The sequence below is a fragment of the Danio aesculapii genome, chromosome 22 (assembly GCF_903798145.1).
Source record: "Danio aesculapii chromosome 22, fDanAes4.1, whole genome shotgun sequence".
NCBI lineage: Eukaryota > Metazoa > Chordata > Actinopteri > Cypriniformes > Danionidae > Danio > Danio aesculapii.
Window position 1 is genome coordinate 28,607,982 of NC_079456.1, and position 26,554 is coordinate 28,634,535.

General features: G+C 37.0%; 1 protein-coding gene across 1 annotated transcript in view; it reads left to right on the top strand.

The window, feature by feature from the left end:
• The first annotated feature begins 14,695 nt into the window (after positions 1–14,695).
• senp5 (SUMO specific peptidase 5) overlaps positions 14,696–26,554 on the top strand; it is a 29,657-nt gene continuing 17,798 nt past the window's right edge. Inside the window, exons 1-4 of the mRNA XM_056448265.1 lie at positions 14,696–14,829; positions 18,789–19,618; positions 22,499–22,604; positions 25,146–25,293. Coding sequence (XP_056304240.1) covers positions 18,934–19,618; positions 22,499–22,604; positions 25,146–25,293 — 939 coding nt within the window. The 5' untranslated portion in view covers positions 14,696–14,829; positions 18,789–18,933. The remainder of the gene's footprint in view (positions 14,830–18,788; positions 19,619–22,498; positions 22,605–25,145; positions 25,294–26,554) is intronic.

Sequence of the window (26,554 nt, forward strand, 5' to 3'; positions counted from 1 at the left end):
ATTCGAAACACGCTTGCTGCGCCACTCTCCCTAACCCGGAGATACGTGTGCTTTTTCAGCTTTGTCAGTTTAGTTCCCCATTTCTTGGCGAACCCTGCAGAGTTCCTCCGAGGCCTCCAGCACCTGACTCAGCGGAGGAGTCAGGTGTTGGCCCGTTACGTTGTCGGCATGCCCGCTGGTCAGCCCGAGTTTTGGGTATAGGTGCCTGCTATGCGTGATCCCCGCTGGCGATCCCATACGTTCACTCAGCCACGGTATAGTCCCCCCTTCTAGGGCAGGCTCGTGTCTTCCCTCCCCGCTAACCATCCTTATACAAGGACTCCCCATCTCTGGGCTAGTCCATAGGTTGTCACCAGGTCTCCCCTCTGGGTAACAGGTGAGCTCCGCAGCGTCCTCCCTATCAGGACTGAACGCTTTCCCAACGTACTGTCGTATCAAAACCTATTTTACTGGGTTAGCGACTCCCCAAAAAATATAACTGTTTCTGAACAGGTAAGTGAGGGCCAGGGGACACGTTGGAAGACTGTGTCTTGGGGCGTTGTAGGTGCGCTCGCTCTACTGCGTGGCACACCCTTCGCCAGTGACGCAGTAAGGTTCTTTCGTTGTGGCGTTTTCCATAGATTTCCCCATAGTGGAAGTTTACACATAGCATTGGAGTTCCCCATCCGAAGGGGAACGCTACGGTTACTAAAGTAACCCTTCTTTCCCCGAGAGGGGGAACGGAAATGCTATGTTCCTTCGCCACAACAATTGTCCCTTAGCTGTTGAGCGTGAAAGTCTCTTCAGCTAGAAAAGGATGTCGAGCATGGCACTGGCTGCGTCTTTATAGCATGACTGATTGTCATTGACGCCAGCTGTGCACGCTGACGCTGCCAACTCATTGGCATTTCATTGGCCCGTTTTTATACTCTTTCAGATGATTGGTTTCTGACGAAATCCCCATAGTGGAAGTTTCCACATAGCATTTCTGTTCCCCCCCTCGGGGAACGAAGGGTTACTTTAGTAACCGTAGCGTTTCTCTCAAAGATTCTTGGGAAAACGACCTTGGTGTTGATATTACGGAAGAACAATGGGAGATTATTTTAAAGACGGTCCACTCCTCTTATATATGCACCAGACATGGCCTAATGCAGTGTAAGGTGCTCCATAGACCTCATTTAACCAATGCCAAATTAGCCAAATTTTTCCCTGATAGAAGTGTTGTCTGTCATTGTTGTAAGCAGTCTACTGCCAATCATCTACATATGTTCTGGAGTTAGTTCTCCAGTGATTTAGACACACTTAATAAATCTATTTACATAAATCTAGACCCTACCCCTTGACAGCCCTTTTTGGTATTTCAGAGAGAGTTGACTTAACTGTTGCATCTTGCCAGGTTGTTGCTTTTTCTACTCCTGTAGCTAGACGAGCCATTCTTATCAAATGGAAACAGGTGACTCCTCCATCCTATGACATGTAGATCCGATAAATCTTTAGTTACATAAAACTTGAGAAATTAAGATGTTTACTCGTAGGATCTCTCAAATCTTTTTACAAGACCTGGAACCCTGTGTTAGACTATATCAAAGGCTTACCCTGTTCAGTTGATATTAGATCTAATCATCTAATGTGAACTTTTCAATTAAATTTATTTATTTTTATTTATTTTTATTTTTGCTTTTATCGTAAACTTGTTCATTTATCATTATTATTTTTTTTAAAGAATTTCTTTTAATTTTAATTTTATTTTTAATTTATTATTATTATTTTTTCTTTCAGAGGATATGTTTGTTTATAGTTCATACGTTTAATTTATTTTATTTTGAGGGGATAGTGGGAAAATAAGAAAAATAAGACAAACTGTAATTTTTCCTATGTTGTATTGTATACAATGATGTATTGTCTTGTTAAACACCAATAAATAAATAAAAATTTAATCCTCTGTTTAGCCAGGGAAGTAGCCTTTTTGTGCTAAAATCTGTAATCCTCTGCATAAACAGGGAAATTAAGCCTTTCGTGCTAAAATCTGTATCCTCTGTTTTGAAGCAGGGAAGATTAACCTTACATGTTAATATTTGTTGTTTTGTTTTTGTTTAGCCGTTTGTACTAAAGTCTGTTATCCTCTGAGAAGCAGGGAAGATTACCCAGGGGTGCCAACTTTTGGCTTTAGCATGGACTGAGAAGTTAAGCCCCGCCCATATCCATGCCCCCACAACAAAAAGCCACGCCCCCTTTATTTATAAACATGTAAAATTATAAATATTTTATTTTTAAAAATACTTTTTAATATATTTTTGACAAATTAGAGTATCATTACTATTATACAATTATTCTATTATAAATAAATAAATGAAAAAAAAATCTATTCTAAATGTAACTGTACAATGTAAAGATACAACTGAAGTAATATGCTAAGACCATTTAAGAAATCTTTTGCATAAATATATTAATTTCAGGACAGCATGGTGGCTCAGTGGTTAGCACTGTCGCCTCACAGCAAGAAGGTCACTGGTTCGAGAGACGCATGCGCTATAGGGGAATTGATGAACTAAACTGGTTGTAGTGAATCAGTGTGTGTGTAAATGTGAGTGGGTATGGGTGTTTCCCAGTACTGGGTTGTGGCTGGAAGAGCATCCACTGTGTAAAACATATGGCAGAACAGTTGGCAGTTCATTTCACTGTGGTGACCTCTGAAATAGAGACTATGCTGAAGGAAAATGAATAAATGAATGAATATTAATTTCATTTGAATGAAATTCTATTAACAATTGTATAGAACACAAAAATGTTTTATATATAATTATCTGTTGTGTGTTGTCTTAGACCTGACTTATGGCCAGAAATTAGGTTTATTAAGTCTAACCTCCCTGACTTCACCCCTCCTTTCTGCTTCATACAAAAAAAAAAAAAAATTACATTTATTTGTAAACCTAGTGCGTTTTAAAATGCGTTTCACTTATTGGTTTTGCTTTATCCATTAAGATAATAATCATATTACATTTTAATCAATTATGGCCTTTGGTTTTTATGTAGACTGAGTATCCAAATGAAAGTCTATGAAGGCAGGCCCGGATTTGGAATTCAGAGGCCCCTCCACAATGTCTTGTAGGCTCGCTACCTGGCTGGTCCACCTCTCCAGTCCAGTTCTATGAATCCAAGTCCTCCATAATACACACAGTTATTAATGATTCCTACCTCATGATGTAGAGTAAGCAAAATCTGATATGTAGTGGGGGAAAAAAAGAAGAATGTGTTCATCAGACACTGGATTCGAACCATGTTCATAATCAATCGCGTCAAAACACAATGCCACATGCTTTACAAGCTACACCACTCACAGTGCTTTTCATTGCACTCTTTAGTTATGTTGTCTCTGTCAATCAAATGGTGATGGGCAGGAATCACTCAACTAGCTTATTCCAGCGAGGTGCGCTATTTGCAATTAGCCTAAATAGGGATGCGTTTCTCGGCACAACACCTCTTGCACAACGCGTGAGTGGCGCCTATTTTTTTCGGCATACATGTTCCCAACTGGGATTCATACCGGGAGCGGCAACGCGAGCAGCGCATCAAGGTCAAGCAGGGGTGGGCATGTGTCAGTTTGTTTTTGATTACATTGCTTGCTTTCACCAGCATTGGAGCGGTTGCACATAGAGAGAAGAACATCTTTATAAAAGTTTAACACCGTCTTTTTTATAACGGAAAAAATATTCACGGGATGATTTTTCTGCGTGAGAAAATGGATGCGTGGCGTGATAGCGTGAGAATACGATCAATTGCGTGACTCTCATGCCAAATGCATGAGAGTTAGCAGCCCTGATTAACCTTACGTTAATATTTGTTTGGTTTTGCTTAGCATGAAGTGCTAGTAGTTTGTGTGTGTCCTCTGCATTGCCAGGGAAGATTAACCTTACGTGTTAATATTTGTTGTTTTGTTTTTGTTTAGCCTTTTGTGCTAAAGTCTGTTATTCTCTGTGAAGCAGAGAAGATTAACCTTTTGTGTTAATATTTGTTTTGTTTTTGTTTAGCGTGAAGTGCTAGTAGTTTGTGTTTGTCCTCTGCATTGCCAGGGAAGGTTAACTTTGTTAACATACAGTCTGTTTGATCAGAGAAATTTAAGAGTTTTGTTTGTGTGGTAACCGAGAAACAAAATGTTTAAGAATGCTAGACTGATCCCCACAAATGAAAAAGGTGGTCTTGCGACTCCTTTGTGGTCAGATAAGGAATTTAAATCATTGCTAGGGGGACAGATGGACATAATAGTCACTGAGAAAGTTAGACAAGAGCTAACTCAGAAATATGGGATAAATCCAGACAAGACTTGGTCTGTAGATGAATGTAAAAAGTACTAGGTGTCAGTATTTGTAAAAACAATGTAAAAGGCATTGTCTGCTGTCACAGAGAACTTGCTTTAGCATTAGCCACACAACAAGCTAAGCGCAACTCAGAGCTAGAGGAGCAAAACAAACAGCTCCGCGTTAGAATAACATCTCTGACAAAGAAACTGAACCTCAACAAAGCTTCAGATAAAGCTGATGTAGAACAAATCAGTGAGTCTGATAATGTTTATCCAGACTTACAAACTTTCTTTGAAACAGATGTACCTGTAGAGTCAGTGAATGTGTGTGGAGGTGTGCTAGGAGGAAATCACAGAGAATTGAGGAAATTGAAAGTGTTTCTCCCAATGCTTTTGTTGTCAGAGTTCAAACTTTTTCAAAAGCCCTAGAACCTAAAGACATTGAAAGACTGTCTCAGAGTTTACCTTCAGCCCACGCACAAATTTTTCTGAGTTTAGGAGAGCACTGATAAGCAAAATGCATCTTTATGACATGTCGTTGACAGAAGTTGCCCAGCTAATGTCTCAAATTCTAACAGAATCTGAATTCAACAGTTTTGAATCTGCTGTTTCTGATGTGCAACATGCCAGTAAAGATGATTTCAGAGAGGGTGTTTTGAAAACTCTAAAAAAATATTATGGGACCCAAAATAGATTGGTCTAGAGTGACTAACTGTGCTGAAAATAAAAATGAATCTGTGAATGAATTCACTGAGAGGTTTTGTCAGACAGCCATAGCTTACAGTGGAATTGTTAACAACCCTGAAAATGTGTTAGATGACAAAGGACCGCTAGTTCGCATTTGGTCTGATGGCCTTGTAACAGACTACAGGACAGCATTGCCTTTTCTAGATCTTACGTGGTATGACAATAGCATCAAAAGTAATCAAAAGCATACAAGATAAAGAGATAGATTTTTTTTGTTTGATATAGGTGCAGAAATTATAGTAATTCCTATGAAATTGGCTAAAGATTTTAACATTCTGTACAACAAAACTAAACTTTCCTTAACAGGTGTAATAGGTGAAGATTCTGTTTTGTTTTGAACCCCGCCCATAGAGGTACAATTTGGCCCAAAAACTCGAATTGGCCCAAATCGCTATGTGCTCCATTAAATACAGGTGCAATTCTAGACATTGATATTTTAAGACAATTACTTCTAATGTTAAACATGTCCTCAGAAACAGCTAGCATAAAATCTCTTCAGTACAAGTTTCTACTGATTATGCAATCGCTTCAGACTATGATTTCTTACAGAATTATCCTATCTTGACAGATGACAAGGATGATTGTGGATTTCTGAGAGGTGTAGTACCAGTCAAATTGACAGAAACTCCACCTTCAGTTACCAAACAATATCCTATCAGTAAGGAAGCAATACAGGGAGTAAAACCTATTATAGAAAAATTACTGAAGCAAGGAGTGCTAGTTAAAACCAACAGTGCCTGTAACTCACCCGTTTGGCCTATAAAGAAAGCTAATAAAACATGGAGACTCACCATAGATTACAGAGTAGCCAATAAACATATTGATAAAATCACCTCATTAGTAGCAGTTTGTAATGGTCTACCGCTAGACAGTAAGATTTTTACAGTAATTGATATGTCTAATGGATTTTTTTCTGTACCCTTGCACTCTGACAGCCAGGCATGGTTAGCTTTCACAGTTGACTATGAACAATACCAGTGAACACGTTTACCACAGGGATTTCAAAATTCCCCAACCATTTATCATCAAGCTGTCAGACATGATTTGTGTGACCCAGAATGTCCAGTCAAAAAGTCTACCATGATTCAGTATGTCGATGATATTTTGATTGCCTCAACAGATCATGAGGTACATAAAACTGAATTGGCAGCATTGTTAGACTATTTGCACAAAAAAGACATAAATGCAGCTTTCACAAACCTCAAATTGCTAAAAACCAAAATACTTTTCTGGGTCAAACAATTGGTACAGTAAATAAATCCATTACACAGGATTGAGCAGCTTCAGTCAAAATAATACCTCCACCTACCACTATTAAAGCACTCAGATCATTCTTAGGAACAGCAGGTTGCTGTCGACCTTGGATTGAAAATTATGCCTCAATGGCCCAGCCACTCTATGACATATTGAAAGGTCAGGTTAAAGATTCTGATACTGTTTATATAAAAGAAACTCAGCTTAACACTTTCAATAATTTGAAGACCGTGCTATGTCAAGCACTCGCCTTAGGAATCAGATAGGCCTTTTGTGCTTTATGTTCATGAACACTCAGGCTTTATGACAGCATGTTTAATGCAAGATCATGGGGGCAGTTTACGCCCAATCCATTACTATTCTGTAAACTTAATATAGTCGCTCAAGGTATGGGTCCATGTCTTATAGCAGTGCAGGCAGTTCATCTAGCTCTTCAGGCTTCAGCAGTAATTGTGTTAGGTCAGACTGTAAATGTAAGATGCCCTCACGCAGTCTCTGCACTAATGAATCAAGCAAAAGTCACTTCTGTCACCTCCTCTCGTTGGGGAAATTGGTTAACGACCCTCACAGCCCCGAATGTTGTTTTACAGCGTGCACAATCACAAACCCATCCTCGTGTATGATGTCTGCATTGACTGAAGTTGTGTTAGAGGATAAGGGAGAAATGACTCATGATTGTGTAACGCTTACTTAGAGAATAGAGAATCCAGAATGGGAATTGTTTATTGATGGTTCAGCACAAATCATTGAAGGTAATAGACGAGCAGGTTATGCAGTAACTTCCACCACAGAAGTAAGGTCTTCAGGTCGTCTTCCAGATCACTTGTCCGCTCAAGCTGCAGAACTAGTAGCTTTAACTAGAGCATGCATGCTAGCTTCAGGATCAGTTGCAAATATCTACACTGATTCCAGATATGCTTTTGGAGTAATTCATGATTTTTGTGTAATTTGGAAAAGCAGACAGTTTCTAACTTCTGCTGGATCCCCCATTAAGCATGCTGGATTAGTGAAAGACCTGATGTTTGCCATGAAACTTCCTAAGAAATTGGCGGGGATTAAAGTGAAAGCACATCTCACAGCTAATACAATGGAGGCTAAAGGTAATGCTCTTGCTGATGTAGCTGCTAAACAGGCTTGTTATTATGCTAATGTACAAGTATGTTCAGGTAGTACAGCACAGAAAACAATTCTGCCTCCTGAATCAATCATTGATCTGTATAAAGATGTTTCTTTATATAAAGCATGGACTTGGTTAGACAAAGGAGCCACAGTGGATTCATCTGGCTGCTGGACTAAAGAGGGAAAATACATTACTCCCGAATCACTGTTGCCATATTTGGCTCAACAAATACACAATTTGAGTCACAGTGGTGCAGCAACCATGAATCACAGGTTCTCAAATCAATGGTGGAATCCAAAATTCAGAAATGTAGCCACCGAAACAGTTAAAAGATGTGTTACATGTCAGAAAAATAATGATGTGCCAGCAGCAAGTATAGCAGCAACACATACCCCAGCTCCACCGGAGCCATTTCGTCACCTGCAGGTCGATTACATATAATTACCTCCCTGTAAAGGAAAAACTGATGTTTTGATAGTAATTAATGAGTTCTTGAGATGGGTTGAAGCTTATCCAACAGGACGTGCTACAGCTGCACATACTGGTCTGATCACTGATTTTATTCCCAGATGGGGATTACCAGATTTCATTGACTCAAATCAGGGTACACACTTCACAGAACAGGTGGTCGAGGAAGTGTCTAAAATGTTGAAGTTTAAGTGGACTCTTCACTGCCCCTAAAGGCCACGAGCATCAGGACAGGTTGAAGAGCTAATAGGACAATTAAAACCAGGTAAGCAAAATGCATCAGGAAGGAGTTTCATGGGTCGTAGCACTTCCAGCGGTACTGTGTAGTATAAGAGCATCACCTAACAGATCAGCAGGACTGAACCCTCATGAGATTATTACTGGATGCCCAATGCAGATGCCAGGTGTAATTGATCTTAGAAATGCTGATGAGCACATTGTCTCAGATGCCCTGATAGCTTAGTGTGAAAACCTCACCAAGTCTGTACAGAATGCCAGAGAGAGAGTTGAGTCGTTTTGGCAGAATCCACCAGAAGGTGGACCTCCCAGGTCAGTGGGTCATGATAAAGTAATTCAGAAACAAGCCATTAGAGCCTAAATGGCTTGGACCACATCAAGTGATGTTGATTACAGCAGCTGTGGTGTTGTGTCAAGGAAGAAAAACTTAGACATCTCTCACATTGCAAGGTTGTTCCACCGCCTACAGGGATAGGATATGATTCTTTAGGGATTGGGGGCCACCCCTGGGTGAAGAAGTTATTAGTCCACCCTAAACCTTACTGTTGTTTACGTGTCATGGGAATTAAGAAATAGGGAAAGAAGGAACAACTATAGCAGAATTAGATTGAACAGATGATACAAAACTAGTGTTTTACTTTTTTTTATTTTTTACTTTTTTCTTTTTTGCAACAAATACTGTTTCGTGCCATTTGTTTTCTTTCTTATTCTGTGCAGATACAACTTGTTGTCCTGAGACCCATAGACACCAACCTTCTCACCAACAAGTCCAGTCACAACCTTCAAGAGATAACTAGAGCCACTGCTAAATCAACCATCACAGAAGAACACACAATGCAGAGAACTACCTACAAGAACTTCAATCATCCATCAGTATGATCAAGATTGCCGTACTAGTGATCATCATGAACATCGCACAAGTCATGGACTCACAAAACAACATGTTTTTAGAGCTGATGAATATGTCAAGAAATGCCTTGTTTGCTGGAAAGAACATCTGCAAGCCACACCCACCTTCAGTAGGAGCAGGAATCTTCTGGGTGGCACATCCCATGTCACTCCACCCCAAGCTCTCTACATCTGCATAACTCAGCTCCTACCACAAAAGAAAAAGATGGCTGCATTCCAGGACTCACTTGTGCATTGGAGCTCTCTTGGAGCATTATTTCCATCTTATAGTGTGATGCAAGCCCTTGATCAAGTCAGAAGCTTATCAAATTATATTCAGAAACTGGCCAATGATACAGCTTTGGCCCTGGGTAATATCACAGACACTCTTGCTTCACACAAGATAATGATCTTACAGAACAGAGTGACCTTGGATTACATTCTAGCAAAGCAAGGGGGAGCTTGCACCATCATAGGCTCAGAGTGCTGCACCGGATTGATGGACCCAAGAAATTCAACAAAATTCAACAAGACATACTTGATCTTTCAATAAAATTGCACCAGATGACTGAAGATAGTTCTTCATGGTTTGGAATCCTGTTAGGTAAACCCTGGCTGTGGAACAAGGAAATAGCTATTCTTCTATTTCTTTTTCTACTGTTTTACTATCTATCCACAGTATCAAATGTTTTACTCAACATTTGACCCATGCCCATGACGAGGAAATGACAGTTCCAACCAGAACAGAATATTATCCATAAGAAATCCATGGACTTCAGCGGCATGTTTGTTCCTGTGTCAACATGCCATTTGTAAATATAGACAGTAAAAACACAGAGCAAGTACTATGAGCCTGTAACCATAATACGTTACAAGAATTAACTTTTTTTCAAGTGTATAAATTAATATTTTGTGAGAGTTTTTTAATAACTCTCAAAGGGGGAACTGTGGAAATATAAATTTATACAATCTATATATAACTGAAAAGTTGTAATGCAAATTGTCAGTTTCACAGCACGGCTGTGTCCATTGTCTTCTCAAGCCGGTCAACTAGTCGGTTGGTTTCTGTCTCCAGAACATCATTTGCACACTGTTTAAATGCTAAAATGTATTCATTTGCTGATGAGATTGGACCTGGAAAGGCATTTTACCCTGCTGACAACAACACTTCATTTGTATGCTTTGTTTTAGACTGTCCCCACCTACATGTGTCAATGTCTATAAAACTATATTTAAAATGAGTGTCTGCTGTGCCAGTGGAGAGTTTCTTTGGATGATGCCACAACCATGCTGAGTTCTTCTTATTAAAGGATTCTGCTTTGAAGATATCCAAAAGTTCTCCCTGGTTTTTTGGGCTCGTCTTAGAATTTCACAACAGTTTGGTGCCGTGAGCCAGACTAGAGAAATTCACAACACAGCTTAACATAGTTCTAGTAAAGTCCAGATTTCAGAGTTGATGTTCAGTTTAGTTTAGTTCAGTGTGGTTTAAATTTCACTGCTGAAAGTTCAAACACTGAAGAACAAATCCACTGAAGCACAGGTCCCGATCCGAGCAAGCCAGTGGCAACAGTGGCGAGGGAAAAAAAACTTTACCAATTGACGAAGTGAAGGGGAAAAAAAACCTTAAGAGAAACCAGGCTCTGTTGGCCATGACCATTATTCTTCTGGCCAAACTTCCTGTGTGGAGCTGCAGTCTAGACGCCGGAGGCTGGAGAACGCTGGACACCCATGGTGGAGAACTGCAGGTGTGAGTAGGGCATCTGCAGGATGTGAGGCTGGCCCACAGGATCAATGCGGGGACTCTTTTTACTGTGGTCTTTCAGCAATCAGTCTCATGCACTCCATTCATCTATGACCACCACTGCATCAGCTCGGGATACGGCCTGGTCCAGGATTATGGATACCTTGGGGTCATCTCTTAACAGGTCTTGGATCGCATCAATAGTGCTGCATAGTCTCTAGGGGCCTCGGGATGAGTATCCCCAAGTGTAAATAGAAAATAAAGAAAATAATTAGCGTAGCTGCTGTTCATAGTGTATATAAACAAGATGCAAAAATGTTATAAATGAAAATAGCAGTTATATAAACAAACAGAATCATATTCTACATAAACATATATCTTATGATTGTAGAAAATTATTACTGTACAACAAGTTTATGACCCTTGTTCATGAAGAAGGATATATTACTTTGCTTTCAAGAACAAATTGGGAATTTCTTTTCTCTACTTACATTTAATGTTGTTTAGCAGAGATATTTCATTGCAATGGTTTGGTCAACATTGGTAGAAAACAGTAACAGATATATATTTAGTCTAGCTTAGAAGGCAAACACCTGTGTGGGTATGAATACTGTATAACGGCTGCAGCATACAGACCAACAACACACTCAAACAGACTCCTGTATCTTGTAAGTCTTAGGCCCCTTGTTCTCAATAGAGAATAAGGTCAAGGATTTTGTTTTGTTCTTGTATTTGTTTATTCATCTTTTTCAGTGGATTATGTTTGTTAATAAACATGTACATTTCTGGAGTGAACATTTGATTTATTCACCGAATCCCTTAAGACAACTTGTGATAAGGTATGAATCTAATTATTCATTGAAAGACATGACAAAATACAGTCCTAAACAAAACTCTATGAAATATTGTGAAGATGGCCCAATAGTATCTGGATGCAGTCTTTATGATGCAAGCTGAGATTGCATCACTCAGAGATGCAATGTCAGACAGTGCACTCAATGGCGCTAGTGACGTCACTGTGAGGGGTGGGGTTAGGTGAGCGCATTAAAAAGCTTGGATGCAGCTCAGATTGCATCTGCAACGAGTCTGCAGCCAGACCCCTCTCAAGATGGCTAGGATCCTGGTACTTTTGTTTAATTAGGGTATTAAATGAAGGAATCCAACACAAGGTTTATGTGCTTTACAGGGACACTACACTGTATAACGACTTGGTTGAGATGTACTCTAGTAAGTTTTCAGGGACACACATAATTGTGATACATGTACGTGACCCTGTAATTCAAAATGCTTAAACGAGGTCTTTTGAAATTCAAATGTCACATGTTTCCTATGAGGGTTTGGTTTAGGGGTAGCGCCACATAATATGAGTTTTTTTACAGTGTGAAATAGAGCCTATTATGCCTATGGAGTTGCAGTTGCAGCTGTAGGCTAAACCTTGTTGTTGTTGTTTTTTATTATTATTATATATTGACCATTGTTAGGCTATATACTGATGCATTTCATATGAAATATTACAACAAAAAAAAAATACTAATTTTAAGGAACATTCTGTGTTACGTTTATTGTAAACAAAGCTTGCTAGACAGCTAGCCTATCTATACTGAAGGATTCGGATTTCTACCTTCCAATCCATCTCAGCATGGATCAACGCTTATCCTTTTCTCATCACCCTGTTTCCCGTTATTTTTATTAAAGATGATTATTGAATAATGAACAAAGTTAACACATTGCTTAATATAAGAATGTTCAGTACATTTGCCGGTCTCTTTGTAACTATTTTCAGGAGCCATCAAACTAGGTCAGAGGTCACAGAGACCTCAAGTGGAACTGAATTTCTATGAGTTAATACTATCTAAAATTTCTAAAGTGATTTTGCTATTTTTACGGTTAATTCTATTAAAGTGATTCTACTTTTTATTCAAGATAGACTTTGTGTAGTAAGGATATTATAACTGCCTGGATGTAGATTATAATGGTTTTTAACCAGTTTTGATAAAGACAGCTGAGAGTACACTTAGCCTTGGGTAAGAAACAGAGTGCTTTAAGTGTGTGTGTTCTCTTTGATTGTGGATCCGTTGCACAGGTCTGGAGTCAGCTCTAAACAGTCTAGTGAATGTCCGACGTTTATATGCTTGAGATATTGTTTAGAATTGTACGCACACACCCACGTGGAAATTTTCCTAGTCTATCTGTGTTTTAACCAATCAGGTTAGAACACCTATATGTATGACGCAGTTAATGACGTTATGTGAGAGTACAATTGATGTTGATTGATGATTGTAAGCAGAGCAGCCTAGGAACTCATTGCGAGTGTTGAAGCTGGCTTCTGCTGATGAAACTGCAAACTATCTGCTATAAACTTTATTTATTTATTTGAATCTCTGACTCCGTCACTCCTGCTCTTCTTCATCTGACAGACTGGTCATTCTTTGGGTTAAACTGTAAATAATTCCTACAGTATGCTACATTTACTTGACTGTAATTTTTGACTAGGCTACTATGTCTACAGTTGCATATAAAAGTGGAGGATGGTTCATGTCAGTGTTGCCAGAAAATGTCAAAGTATCGGATCAGAACCCCAAAATTATCGTATTTGGAGGAAAATTTTCGTACACAAGTCAAACAGAGAGTTTACATCTATTATCTAGACAAATAGCATTTTGACACAACGTCCAAATTACCAAAATACGGAAAAAAGGCGTACCTTAGTGGGAAGGTTCAAACTCCACCTCCGAGTTGCTATCATCGGATAGCTGCATTTTTGCCAGATGCCATCATGGACCATATAGTGCTGGTTGGCTTGAAAGCAATGCACCCTCACGAATATTTAACACACTCTGTGATATCCATTTAGAGTATCTGTAATGAGTCGATTTTGTGGCTTTGTTTTGATGAGATTACTTTCAAAACTTCAAAGGCTAACTCCCCTGTCCTTCTTACGTTCCTTGTCGGCACTAATTGTTTAAACTTTATTGCTTAAACAATCACCCTCAACCTGAAAACTACGACCTAAGCACGGCTGCGTGCGGCAGTAATGTTAACTCGTAAGAGAGAGCCATTCACGTTGATTGGCTGAGAAGATGTGATGTATGAGGTAGAAAATGTGCATAACTGTAGACAGTAGACAAAAGATGCAGCTAGATCAATAAGCATAGAAGCCCTGAGATTACGATGAAATTAATTTTAAATGCTTTAACATTCTGAAATTATCGTACATTATAGGATTTTTTTCATTATTGACTGTACATCGTACAGAGGTCGAAGTTATTGTACAAATACGATAATTATCGTACGTCTGGCAACACTGGTTCATGTACATGTGCTCAGGGGCGGACTTAACCAATAAGCGAGGTTAGCCGCAGCCGCTTAGTGCCCCAGAGAATTAGGGGTCCTCGACCAATGCCAAGAATCTGTATTAATCATATAGCTCTTTTATAAAGTATCTATCATATGTTGTTAAATCTGTCTATAACCATTAATATTTTAATGGGATTACTTCTTTTCAAAATTGGGGGTCCTAATGAATAGTGGAATGTTCCTTCTATAGCCTACCGCACATGCAGATATTTAAATCTTATCACAAATATGGCTAATTAACTGTACATAGTTTGTGAACTTGCTTTTTGTTTGTGAATTTATTGTATTTAATTTTACCTTGAGAAGATAAAAGTTCTAAATAAAATATAGTTTTAACATGCAGTTTATTTACAAAAAAAAAATCAAAATTCAAAATCCACAGAGAAAAAAAAATATCTATAGAGAAAGATAGTGTTTTGAGTTTCAATACTAGGGCCCCATGCCTAGAATTGCTTAGGGCCCCTCGAATCCGCCCCTGCTTGTGCTCAATGATCGTCCTTATGTGTGTATTTTCGATTGGGGGAAAAGCTTTTGTTCAGTCTCTCCTTCCCGCTAGTTGTCGCCAGTGCACTGGCTACAGCCTGTGACGTCATATGCGTGCGCCGCGTTCGGTTTGCGACCATAACAACGCCTGATAACCCTCACTTTTTTTCGATATTTTTAAATAAAAGGATATTAATATCAGCATTTATTCGCACTTCCCTGAAGCTCCTGCACACAACACCCTCAGACCGACACACGGTGAGACTGTAAATCTCAGATGTCTGCGCTCTTTGTGTGCGAGTGTTTCAAAAGCTTGTGTGTTTTTGTTGGATTGTTGTATAAATGAACCGGTCTGATCTAAATCACCGAGAATCATTTCCACACTTCACATTATTTGTGTTTTTAATCTCGGCTTCTGCAAGATGCTTTATGACTGAATGCTTTTGTATTTTCATTCAGTTTCGATTAGAAAATAATTTAAAAAGCACAATTGTCGTTTTGTTATTAAATAAGTTCGATTGTGATTGCTTGATGATATTCATCATCTGCTGATTTTAGTGACTAAACAATATGATATTATTGCCTTGTTAATTCAGTCAAACGGAGATCGATGTTTTTGAAGTAATCAAGTAATCTACTTAGATGAAAGACGATTACTATAATAAAATGTTTAAACTAAAAGCAAATATGTCAAACAGACCCATTGCAGGATTAAGACACAAAATGTATATTTCAGTTAAAAAAGATACATATTGGCTAGGAATACACATAAACCATAAACCTTTTTTGGCAAAGTTAGACACATTTGGTCAGAACGTTACTTACTATTTACTTGTGTGTAAAATTGACAGAATAGTTTACAAATATTGTCTTTTTGTATGCTATTTTTAATGCAGAAACTGCAACTTATCTCACGATTCTGAACTTTTTTCTCCTGCAATTTTGAAAATAATAGTCACAACTGAGATGTAAACTCAGAATTCTGAGTTTATATTATGCATTATTTTGATGTTATTGAAAATGTATAAGAGCAATTCCATGCATATGTCAACCTTGTCATAAAAAAAATAAGTTTTCACCAAAATACTGAATCTGTTTTTTGTGTAAGCAAGTATTTTACAGCGCTTTTAGAAATCTTCAAAAATATCTTTGTCAATGTTTTCAAACTATAATATTTGATTTACCAAAGTCACATAAGTGGCAATTTCACATCTGTCACATCCATAATGGAGAGATGTCACATCCATAACGACACTTTTTTTCTCATAAATGCAAAAATCTTAAATAAAATAAAACCAATCATTTTTGTTCTATAGAGAGCCAACTATTATCCTTTTGATTAGCATTGTTTCTTTTGGGTTGTGTGGTTTAATTCAGACCATTTCTGCAGTATGTTGTATGCTGTATGTTGTATGCTGTAAACTTGCTGACCTTTTCGGTCACATCCATAACATGTTTATTTTCCTCATTTAAAGTACAAAACATGTTTACAGGTTGATATTTTCCTGATCCCATAATTCTGTGGTTGGTTGCTCTGGAAAATATAAACAGATGTTTCGATATAATGTTAATATACATTCTCTGTCAATTTATGCGTTGAGTTTTTACTACAAATGTCACATCCATAGTGCTGGAATTGCTCATAACTAAAACTTGTGAGTGACAAACTAACAATTGAGTTGAGATAAAGTTGGCTTTATATTCGCTTCACATTAGTTCAGTGACAACTTGTGACACATCCCTATATGTTTTACTATAATGCTTTGAATATTCGAACTGAAATCACATGTAATATGACTTCAAAACAACATTAGCTATTTAACTGACTGTGAACAATGTTGTATATTGATAGTCGTTGGCTGCTAATACGACTTCACTATTTAGAATTCGCAAAGAATACTTTTCCGTGTTATGTTATTAAGGAGAAAGTCTAAATGTAAGAATATAAAACCAACTTCACCTCAATAACAAGTCACACGTAACCCATTTTCTTTTTATTCTTTGGTTAAAAATAAATAAAAAAGGCACAGTACAGTTTTTTTTCTATTACAGAGTGTACATCATCTCCCAAATTTATAACTCAGAATTGCAAGGTACATACCTTCAATAGAGAAAAATATTGTCTGATAATCTTGATCATTTCTTTTTTAATTAATTGGAGAAATAATCTTTAATTCACTCTTCATAATCTCAAAACACGATAATTAATTATTGTTATTATTTTGAAATGAGATCTGTCTAGATGGTGAACTGGTCACTCAAGACTCACTTATTCATATTCATTTAAATGACAAGAGAAAGACAAAATAGAGTTATAATAGAAATAGAGTGATAATGTATGAATTTCAAATGTATCTTTTTTTTTTAAAAGAAAGAAAAGTTCAATTTTATTTATATTAAACAACATTTTTATTAAAGGCCAACTTTCTAAATGTTTCTTATGGAATGATTTCAGAGATTAGGATCACACCTAGTTATGTATTTATTTATTGCTATATTTTGTATGCTGGTTGCTTTTTATGCGGTGGCTGAAAGAGCTTAACATGCAGCGATTTAAGAAAATGCATGCAATTACAAAAAGCGCCAGCAAACTGAGAAAAGATCTTCATCCGTTTTTACAGCACATGTGCTGCAAATCCTCACAAAGCAAACACATTTTAAAAACGTGCTGCATTTTCACACAATGCAAACAAATTAATTAAACACGCTGCATTTACTTACAAAGCAAACAGTTTACTAAAACACGCTGCATTATCTCACAACAGTTTCTAATAGCACGGAACAAAACGGAAATGTTTCAAGGGGACCTTAAATTGTGACAGACTCAACTATTTAGGCTAATAAAATACAAAAGACAAGGGAATAAGAATGTTGAAATAAACAAACAAAAAACTCACCTTTAAACTATGCCTTACTTTGTACCTCCGCCACTGAGACTGCAGCTCTGCACAAGACGTTTGGCCAGCAGAGAAATTAAAATGATCGTGCCCAACTGAGCCTGGTTTCTCTCAAGGCTTTTTTTTCTTCACTTTTGCCATTTAGTGAAGTTTTTTTTTTCCCTCTCCGCTGTCGCCACTGGCTTGCATGGTTCGGGATCTGTAGAGCTGCGCATCGTTGGATTTGCTCTTCAATATTTGGACTCTCAGTAGTGATTATTAAACCACACTGAACTGAGCTAAACTGAACTGAACTTAAACACTACAAACTGAACTACACTGTTCCAATTTACTATGACCTTTTATGTGAAGCTGCTTTGACACAATCTACATTGTATAAGCACTATACAAATAAAGGTGAATTGAATTGAATTGAATTAAAAGATCACCTACAACTTTACTGAGCAATAATCACGGTACATCGGCGTCTGTCACGTTTTTGGGTTCCCTTGAAACTCTGTTGTGTTCCGATGTTTTTGCAAGTGTTGTGAGAAAATGCTGCGTGTTTTATAAGTTTGTTTGCATTGTGTTAAAATGCAGCGTGTTTTATTAGTTTGTTTGTGTTGTGCTGATAATGCAGCATGTTCTATTAATTTGTTTGCGTTGTGTGAATATGCAGCGCGTTTTATTAATTTGTTTGTGTTGTGTGAAAATGCAGCGCGTTTTATTCATTTGTTTGCGTTGTGTGAAAATGCAGCGCGTTTTATTCATTTGTTTGCGTTGTGTTAATAATGCAGCACGTTCTATTAATTTGTTTGCATTGTGAGAAAATGCAGCGCGTTTTATTAATTTGTTTGCCTTGTGTGAAAAATGTAGTGCGTTTTATTAATTTGTTTGTGTTGTGTGAAAATGCAGCACATTTTATTAATTTGTTTGCATTGTCTGAAAATGCAGCGCATTTTATTAATATGTTTGCATTGTGTGAAAATGCAGCACGTTTTAATAATTTGTTTGCGTTGTGTGAATATGCAGCGCGTTTTATTAATTTGTTTGTGCTGTACCATATCCGTGTCTTCGACACAGAAGTATAAATCAGCCTTAACAGAGTGGGGTCACGTGACTCTATACACGGTAGGGAAAATAATCGAAAAAAAGAAACTTGAAAAAATTTGATCAATTATAGGTACTGAAAGTCAATTTCGATTACTTTTCAATTAATCCCCCAGCCCTAATTGCACATGTGCAGCACATTAAACTCTCTCGGCCACCATATTTTTAAGACAATATTGTAATCATAATTATTAAAAAAAAAAAATCTAATTCTCATTGTTTCTTTATTAGAGCTTTATTAGAGCTTTTAAACATCCCAGTTAGAAGAATATATCCAACCAGCCAAGAATTCAAGCTCTGGACGTTGATGGTGGACTCTTTCTAAAGACACAAACAGTGGTGCGAGGATCCTGGGAGGAATGGGGTAGAGATTGCGATGAGGGTCCCGGCACCAAACAGCTCTGATCAGGCAGAATCAGGCTCAGGTAAGATGCCTGAGAATGGACGCTCAAGGAGGAAACGTGTGCCAAAGACGTGCGACTGCTGCGGGCCCAACGGAAAGCCCCACATGCCTGGACACGAGCAGGTTTCGAAGAAACGAGGCCGCAAGAAGAAGGAGATGGTGAGCCAAGAAGAAGTGGCCGCAGAGGAGGAGGTGGTCTGGAGCACGTCTGGAGTCCTCACGCTGGAAGCTGACGCTGTGACTTCTGAGATGGAGGAGACGGCAGATCCCAGGGGAAAAGCAGACTTCATCCAGTCAGAGAGTGTGAGTGAAAGCACTGTGATGGTGAATGGTTTGGAGAACAGTGCTCATGATAACTGTACTGTTCCTGGTGACGCCAAAGAGAAGAGCCATCCAGTCCATGCTGTTTCTGCTGTACTCAACGACCTAATGAAGAAACCCTCTGATTCTGACTCGATGGCCGCAGAGCCGGACACCTCTCCTCATAGTAATGCGATGGAAACTGAACCATCCAACTTGTGTGTTAGTGTAGACAAGGCTTCCTGGGACCATCACTACTGCAAATCCCATACTGCGGAGAACAGAAGTGACTCTGCAGAGGCTTCAGGACCACCGCCTGCTGAGTTTACAACCGAGGGCATCATCGAGTGCATTCACGGTAGTGCTGCTCTGCTTTCCAGGGTTCCCACGGGTCATTGGGTTTCTGAAGTATCATAATTAATTTATTGATTTAAAATGGCTATTTCAGATATTTAAAGTCAATGAATTTTATAGATTATTTTGTCCCAATTGTAGAATAACAATGTTTTTTTTTTTCCAAAAGGTTTTTTTTTTTATCGTTTTTATAGTGTTTTGAATGAATCGTTATCTCCTATTAGTCTTGAGTGATACTCACTCAAAAAATCTTTTTTTTTTTTATACTTTCAAAGGGCACCTATTATGCCCCTTTTTTCAAAATGTAAAACAAATCTTTGATGTCCCTAGAGTGTGTATGTGAAGTTTTACACCGCAAAAAAATCCTTTTCTGTCTTGTTTCTAGTCAAAAGATCTGAAAATTCTTAAAACAAGAAGCATTTTCTAGACAAGCAAAAAAACATGTCATGTTTTAAGAAAGAAGCATTTTAAAATGAAGTGAGTTTTTCTATAAATTAAGCCAAATAATCTTATGTAAAATTGAAAAACAAGATTATTTAGCTTGTTTTAAGGAAAAAATCTATTAATTTTGACATTTTTTAAAACAAGACAGTATTTTTTGCTTGTCTAGAAAATGCTTCTTGATTTAAGAATTTTTAGATATTTAGACAAAAACATGACAAAAATGTAAGTAAGAAAGCATTTTTTTAAATGGAGCCCAAAATACCCCACAAATATGTGTTTTTAATCTCTTAAAAAACTACTCCCTTTATGCGTTGATTTAAATTGTACCGTTTTGGTTACTGTCACTTTAAATTTAAACACGACCATTATCTTTAGGAGGTACGCCACAAAAACTCTAAATGCAGCCAGCTGCTTCTCACTCAGGGCTGTTTAGGCTAATAAGGGAGACATGGTCACTAGTGGGGGGGGCTTCTCCCTCTGATGACACAAGGAGAATGTCAATCAGCGTGTTTCTGCAAACTGTTTTTATCAAGTCTGATTATAAAAAAATACAATTATTCAATTTTTACTATTAGAGATTTGATATTTTCGCACACTGATGCAACACAACTGTTTAAAACCCTTATAAAGGTGATCTTTGCATAATAAGTTCCATTTAAGACAAAATTACAACTTGAGAAAGCCACAGAAAGACAAGAATTTTGTTTTTCAAAGATCAAAATTAATCACTGTTTTCAATAAAACATTTGCTTAGGTTGCAGACATTTTAATACACAAAAGAAAACAATTTTGAATTTGTACAATGCATGCTAATGTCTATAGAAGACAACAGTAACAACTCATCTTATACATACTCTTGACATCATTTTCATCAGATACACACTGTTTAGGAAACTAGATTGCTTACCTCCCAGTTAAACAGCCACTTACTAGGGATGCTCCAATTGGTATCAGCTGATACTCGATTGGTACTTGTTGATCTCATAAACCGATCACAAGTGTTTGTTTACAAGTTTACAAGCAGAGGAAGATACATCGGGGTTATGCATCAGCAGCACAACAACACATGAGGAATGCTTCCAAATTGCATTATTAGTCATTTTTCTTACCATTTTATAATCTGTCTTATCTATTTTCTTTTTGTAAAGCTGCTTCTAACCATTACATGTATGCAACATCCTTAATTTATTATCTTAGGTAAGGCGAGATCTCATAGTTACAAGGGTAATTGTGCTTATGCAATGGCAAAGTTACAGCGGAAGTCAGAATTATTAGCCCCCCTGAATTATTATCTACCGTTCATTTTTCTCCCAATTTCTGTTTAACGGAGAGATTTTTTTTCAGCACATTTCTAAACATAATAGTTTTAGTAACTCATTTCTGATAACTGATTTATTTTATCTTTGCCATGATGGTTAATATATATATATATATATTTTTTTTTAAATAAAAACTGCTTTCATTCTTGCCAAAATAAAACAAATAAGACTTTCTCCAGCAGAAAAAATATCATCAGAAATACTGTGAAAATTTCCTTGCTCTGTTAAACATAATTTGGGAAATATTTAAGGGGGGGCTAATAATTCTGACTTCAACTGTATATAAAGCTTGAAGAATAAGAATCAGTACTCAGTATCAGCTGCAAAAATCTTGATCGGAGCATCCCTACCACTTACATTCATGTAGTTTAGAAGAAGTTGATGAATTGACGTGTAGTGAATCCAGCCGCTCTAATCTTTTCTGCAGTGAATGGGACTGTGGCGTCATAAACCAGATGGGTTGCCATGGGAAAGTGATGCGTTCTAAACTCATGAAAACTTAGATGCGAAAGAAGGTCAATTAATTATGGCTAAATAAGATTCGCTTGCCCTCACATCCAAAAGCACACTTTTTTATGACTCATTCTCAGCCAAGTCCTGTATAGCTCTGTTGCGCAATAAAAGAAGCACTCATAAAAACATTCCTGCCCTTGGTTATGCAAAAAAAAACCTCTATTACGTCCATTTTTTTTTGTAACTTGACCCATGATTGAGAGTGAGAGTCCCACTCTTTAACAACTCTAAATGCGTGAAATAGAATTATTAGATCACCTCTTTAAATGTTTTGATCAATGTTGTAGTAATGTTATAGGCTAATTGAAAAAGATAACAAGGCTCTTGAATTAAATAAAGCAACTTTCAGTCTACCAATCTACCAATTTATTCTAACAGACCAGCTTTATTTCAGGCTTTAGCACAGTGTCCTTAACAGATGCAACGTGAAAACATCTGATTAAAGATATATTTTCTTTTTTGTTTGCTTAGTGCTCGTTATAGGTTAAGTTTTAGTCAGTGAAAATCAGGGTAAGTTTGGCTGAGAGTGGGAACCCTGGCTTCTGATGACTTAAGTTGCTTATGTGTTGTCATTTGTTTCATTACTCAACATGCTTTTTATCTCCCAGAATTCCTCGAGCAGTTTTACGGGAAATATGGAAGCTTCACCCCGTTATGTGAAACTGATGTCCTTGATCATCTGAATAAGATTTTTCAGGCTGATTTAAATGACAGGCAAGTTTAATTCATAATCAATCACATGAATGATGTTTGTTTCAATTTCTGACACTTTTCATAAACAGAGTGTACAATCTGATAGGTCAATACAGAATCAGTGAATGCAGGAAGACTTGGCTGTTTCCATAGGAAATGACTGTTGACTGTTTTCATCTGGTATTAACAGGGTTCGTATGGGTGTTGGAAATCCTGGAAAATGCTTGATTTTTAATTAAGTGTTTTCAAGGTTAGAAAAGTGCTTTGATTTTGGACAAAGTGCTTGAACATGCTTGAATTTGAAATGGCATTGCTTTCATAATAATTCGTTATCTTACAGAGTAGTTTTCCTTTTAGCTTAAAATGCATTTTGCACATAACGAAAACCATTTGACAGGTGGGACATTTGCCATTCAGTTAAAACGGTACCTTAGTCCTAACCTTGAGTAATATTGACAATAAAAAGTAATATTGTTGTAAGCTTACAAACTATGCTTTCCATATTTGGTGACTGATATTTGAAACCGTTGACATAGGAACAGTTCATTATTTTGCAGCAGGAATATTCTCTGACTCATAAGGATTTAATTTGTAACATGACTTTTGAATAGAGATGGACATGAAAGTTTGGTTGTTGTTTTTTTTTTTTTCTTCAGTTTTTGAGTGAACTATTTCAATAAATCTATGCTCCAAAGTATTCAACAATTCAAGTTGAAATGTCATATTGTGTTTTTTAAAATAGCACAATGGATTTAAATGTGAAAAAGTACATAAAGCAAATATAAATGTAATTTATCGTGGTTGTTAGGTGCTGAAAAAACATAAAAATGCACCTTGAAAGTGCTTAAAGTGCTGGAATTTGAAGTTGGAGAAGGTGTAAGAATCCTGTATTAAAAAGCGTGCTCAGTGACCAGGATTCTCATTTATAAAGCTCTGCATTAAAAACCTTCCTAAAAGGTTTGAATGTACACCAGAATACTTTAAAAAATTTATTCATGTATAATTATGGCCGTTATGATGTGTTAAAGTGCTTCAATTAAGTCAATATTTAAGTTAAATGTTTTTAGTTACAGCCGCGCACATTTTGCCGTCAAGTTTGTTTGTTTTTTAAAGCTCACACTGTTTGCGAGGGAATTGATGTACACATATTTCCACCCCCGTTTTGAGGCACATTTATAAATGAGACTCCAGATCACAAGTGGTCAGACTGTTCTCACCTAGGATTAACCTGAACTGGACAAGCTTAATATGTTTCTGGACAAGGGACAAGCTTTAATATGTTAAGTCCATTTACTGTATTTTGGTCCACTTGTTCTTTGAAGAAACCTGTTACCAAATAGTTTGTGAATGGTGTTGAATGTATTTTTTTATTTATATTTTTATCTGTATCAGATTGGTTTGCTAGGTAGTACTGTAAATCATTCTAGAATGGGATCAATTTGTCTATATGATCACTTTTAGTCACAGATTAGCACTAACTATTCGCTTTTTCTAGTCTATAGAATGTGTATATCACTTCCACATTATAATAGGGGGTCAAATTGCCATTATTAGCACTGTATTAATGACATTTTAGCCTTAATTAGCTTCTAGCTAGTTCTAGTCAATACACTTGAATATCACTCAAGTGCCATTATAAATGTGGACATAACTTCATCTTTAGGACATGAGGTTAAACTGTGTTTATTACACTATTTTAGGCATATATAATTACAAACCAGCAGTAATTAAACATAATTAGTAGCTTGTTGTTCAGTTAACTTACACAATGAATCAAAGAAATAATATATGGCTTATCAAATTGTAAGTAATGGTTAAAATGCTTTTATGTTCAGTTAATCATGAATTATGGGTTTGCTCATGCTTAACTGATGCATAAATGTGAACAAGTTAATCATGATTTACAAGTTTAACTGGGCTTAACTAATGCACAATTCGGGACCCTAAAAATGTTAGGTTAACCATTAAATACTAGTGCTTTTGTTTTTAACTAATGCTTAATTGTAAACAAATTAACCATGAATTAATGCTTAATGTTATGCATTAGCGTTATTTTGAACCCTTAAAATAAAGTGTTACCTATTCATTTAATGAAGACTTTATTCGCTACAAAAAAGTCAAATCATCACAGCAATAAGTTACTGTTATAATAGTTAAAATAGAATTCTAATACAATTTCACAACATTGGAATCTGTTTTGGATTAAATAAATGCAGCCTTCAATAGGTCTAGATGTGTCTTTCAAGCCTAAAAACAAGTGCAGACCGAAAACTCTGAATTGCAGTGTCTGTTTACTGTAATGTAATGCAAATATATATTTGATTATTGTTGCTCTGGTATCTTTGCTAATAGTAATATATATTTGAATTTGTTGGGAATGCAGTGAGAAAAGTCAGAATTATGAAATTAAAAAAATGGCAATAGATCTGTGGCTACTTTATATCTAAAAATAAAAGGAATGCCTATTGATACACCATTAGTGGAAAATGACATCACTAAATGGTTTAGGGTTGATCTCCCTAATGTAACTTTACTGTACATTCTGTCTGTCTGTGTGTCCAGGATGAAGCTGATAACAGCAGAAGTGGCCAAGTACAGGGCAGGTCTGGCCTGTGCTCCTATGCATTTCTTTCAAGTGACCTACAACAAGCACACTTTGTCCTTAGATGACCTTTCCACACTTGATGACCAAAACTGGGTCAATGATCAGGTGGGTATTGTTTAAACATTAGATCCTAAGGGCCCTATCATACAAAGGCAAGACATGTTTGGCGCAATTTGTTGATATTTTCAGACTAGTGCAACCCTAATTTTCATGTTTTGCACCACCATGTTTAAATAGCAAATCCATTTGCACCACTTGGTGAACTCATGGGTGTTCCGGTCTGAAAAGGAGGTCTGTTAAGGCGCATTGTTGGTGCGTTGCTATTTTGCAGAACTGAAATAGACGCACCATTGACCAGCTAAGAGCTAGTCTAAAGTCCAGCACAAAGCGCATTAGTTATGTGCCTATGCAGGTCCAAATGCTCACACATTGCTTAATACACACAAGATGTACAGCAATACACAAATATCTTTACATATGAAAACAATTAAAGGATTAAAATGTTACAAAATTATTATTTTCTACATAAATGGAAAAACCACTGCCTCCATGCCTTCTTCACCTCGGGGTGCTTTTTTTTAGTTTATTCATGACATTTTGCATTTGTATAATGTTATTATTATTATCAGTATTATTTATTATATGCATATTTATATTTGTTTTAATAAAAACAAGTTTAGATTTGTCCACCTGTCGGGTTTGCGTCTGCATAACCATATAGGACATAAGAACAGGATGTGTGTTTGGATGGATGTGTGTTTGGATGGAATAGTTTTTTGACTACACTTCATTACTATTGTTCATTTATTCCTTTTCTGGAAATTAGAACTGAATTTAGAAATAGTTTTGAAACACATCTTTGCTCCTAACAAACTAAATTAAATATGTAGGCTTATGGATGTCTTTAGTGGAGTGAGTTTACACCATTTCCTTACAAAAGTAAAGAAGTAAATAGTAAAAGTAAAGTAAAGGGAAAGTAATGAGGCTGAATGGAGGAGGCTCGTTCTTTATCCTCGCGCTGCAGATGCTCTGTTTAACTGTTTTCTAACTAGTGAAGCATTCAGTTCTTCCACTTACAAGTCTGTCATGTATGTAGCAAATGTGCCATGGCTCAACGCAACTGAGAGTCAAGGGAATGAAAGATGAGACTGATGAAGGATGAACTTTAATGCACGTTATTCTCAAAACACACCCACAACTCATTAAGAGAATAAGCACAACCCTGTTAGATCATGTGCCGTGGTGCAGAGTGTATTTTTCGGACACGCCATTAATACTTTTGCGCCATGCGCTTAAGACTATGCGCCTAGATCGTTAAATTAGAGCCCTTAGTGTTTTTGTCCTAAGTGTTTTGAGCAAAAAAAGA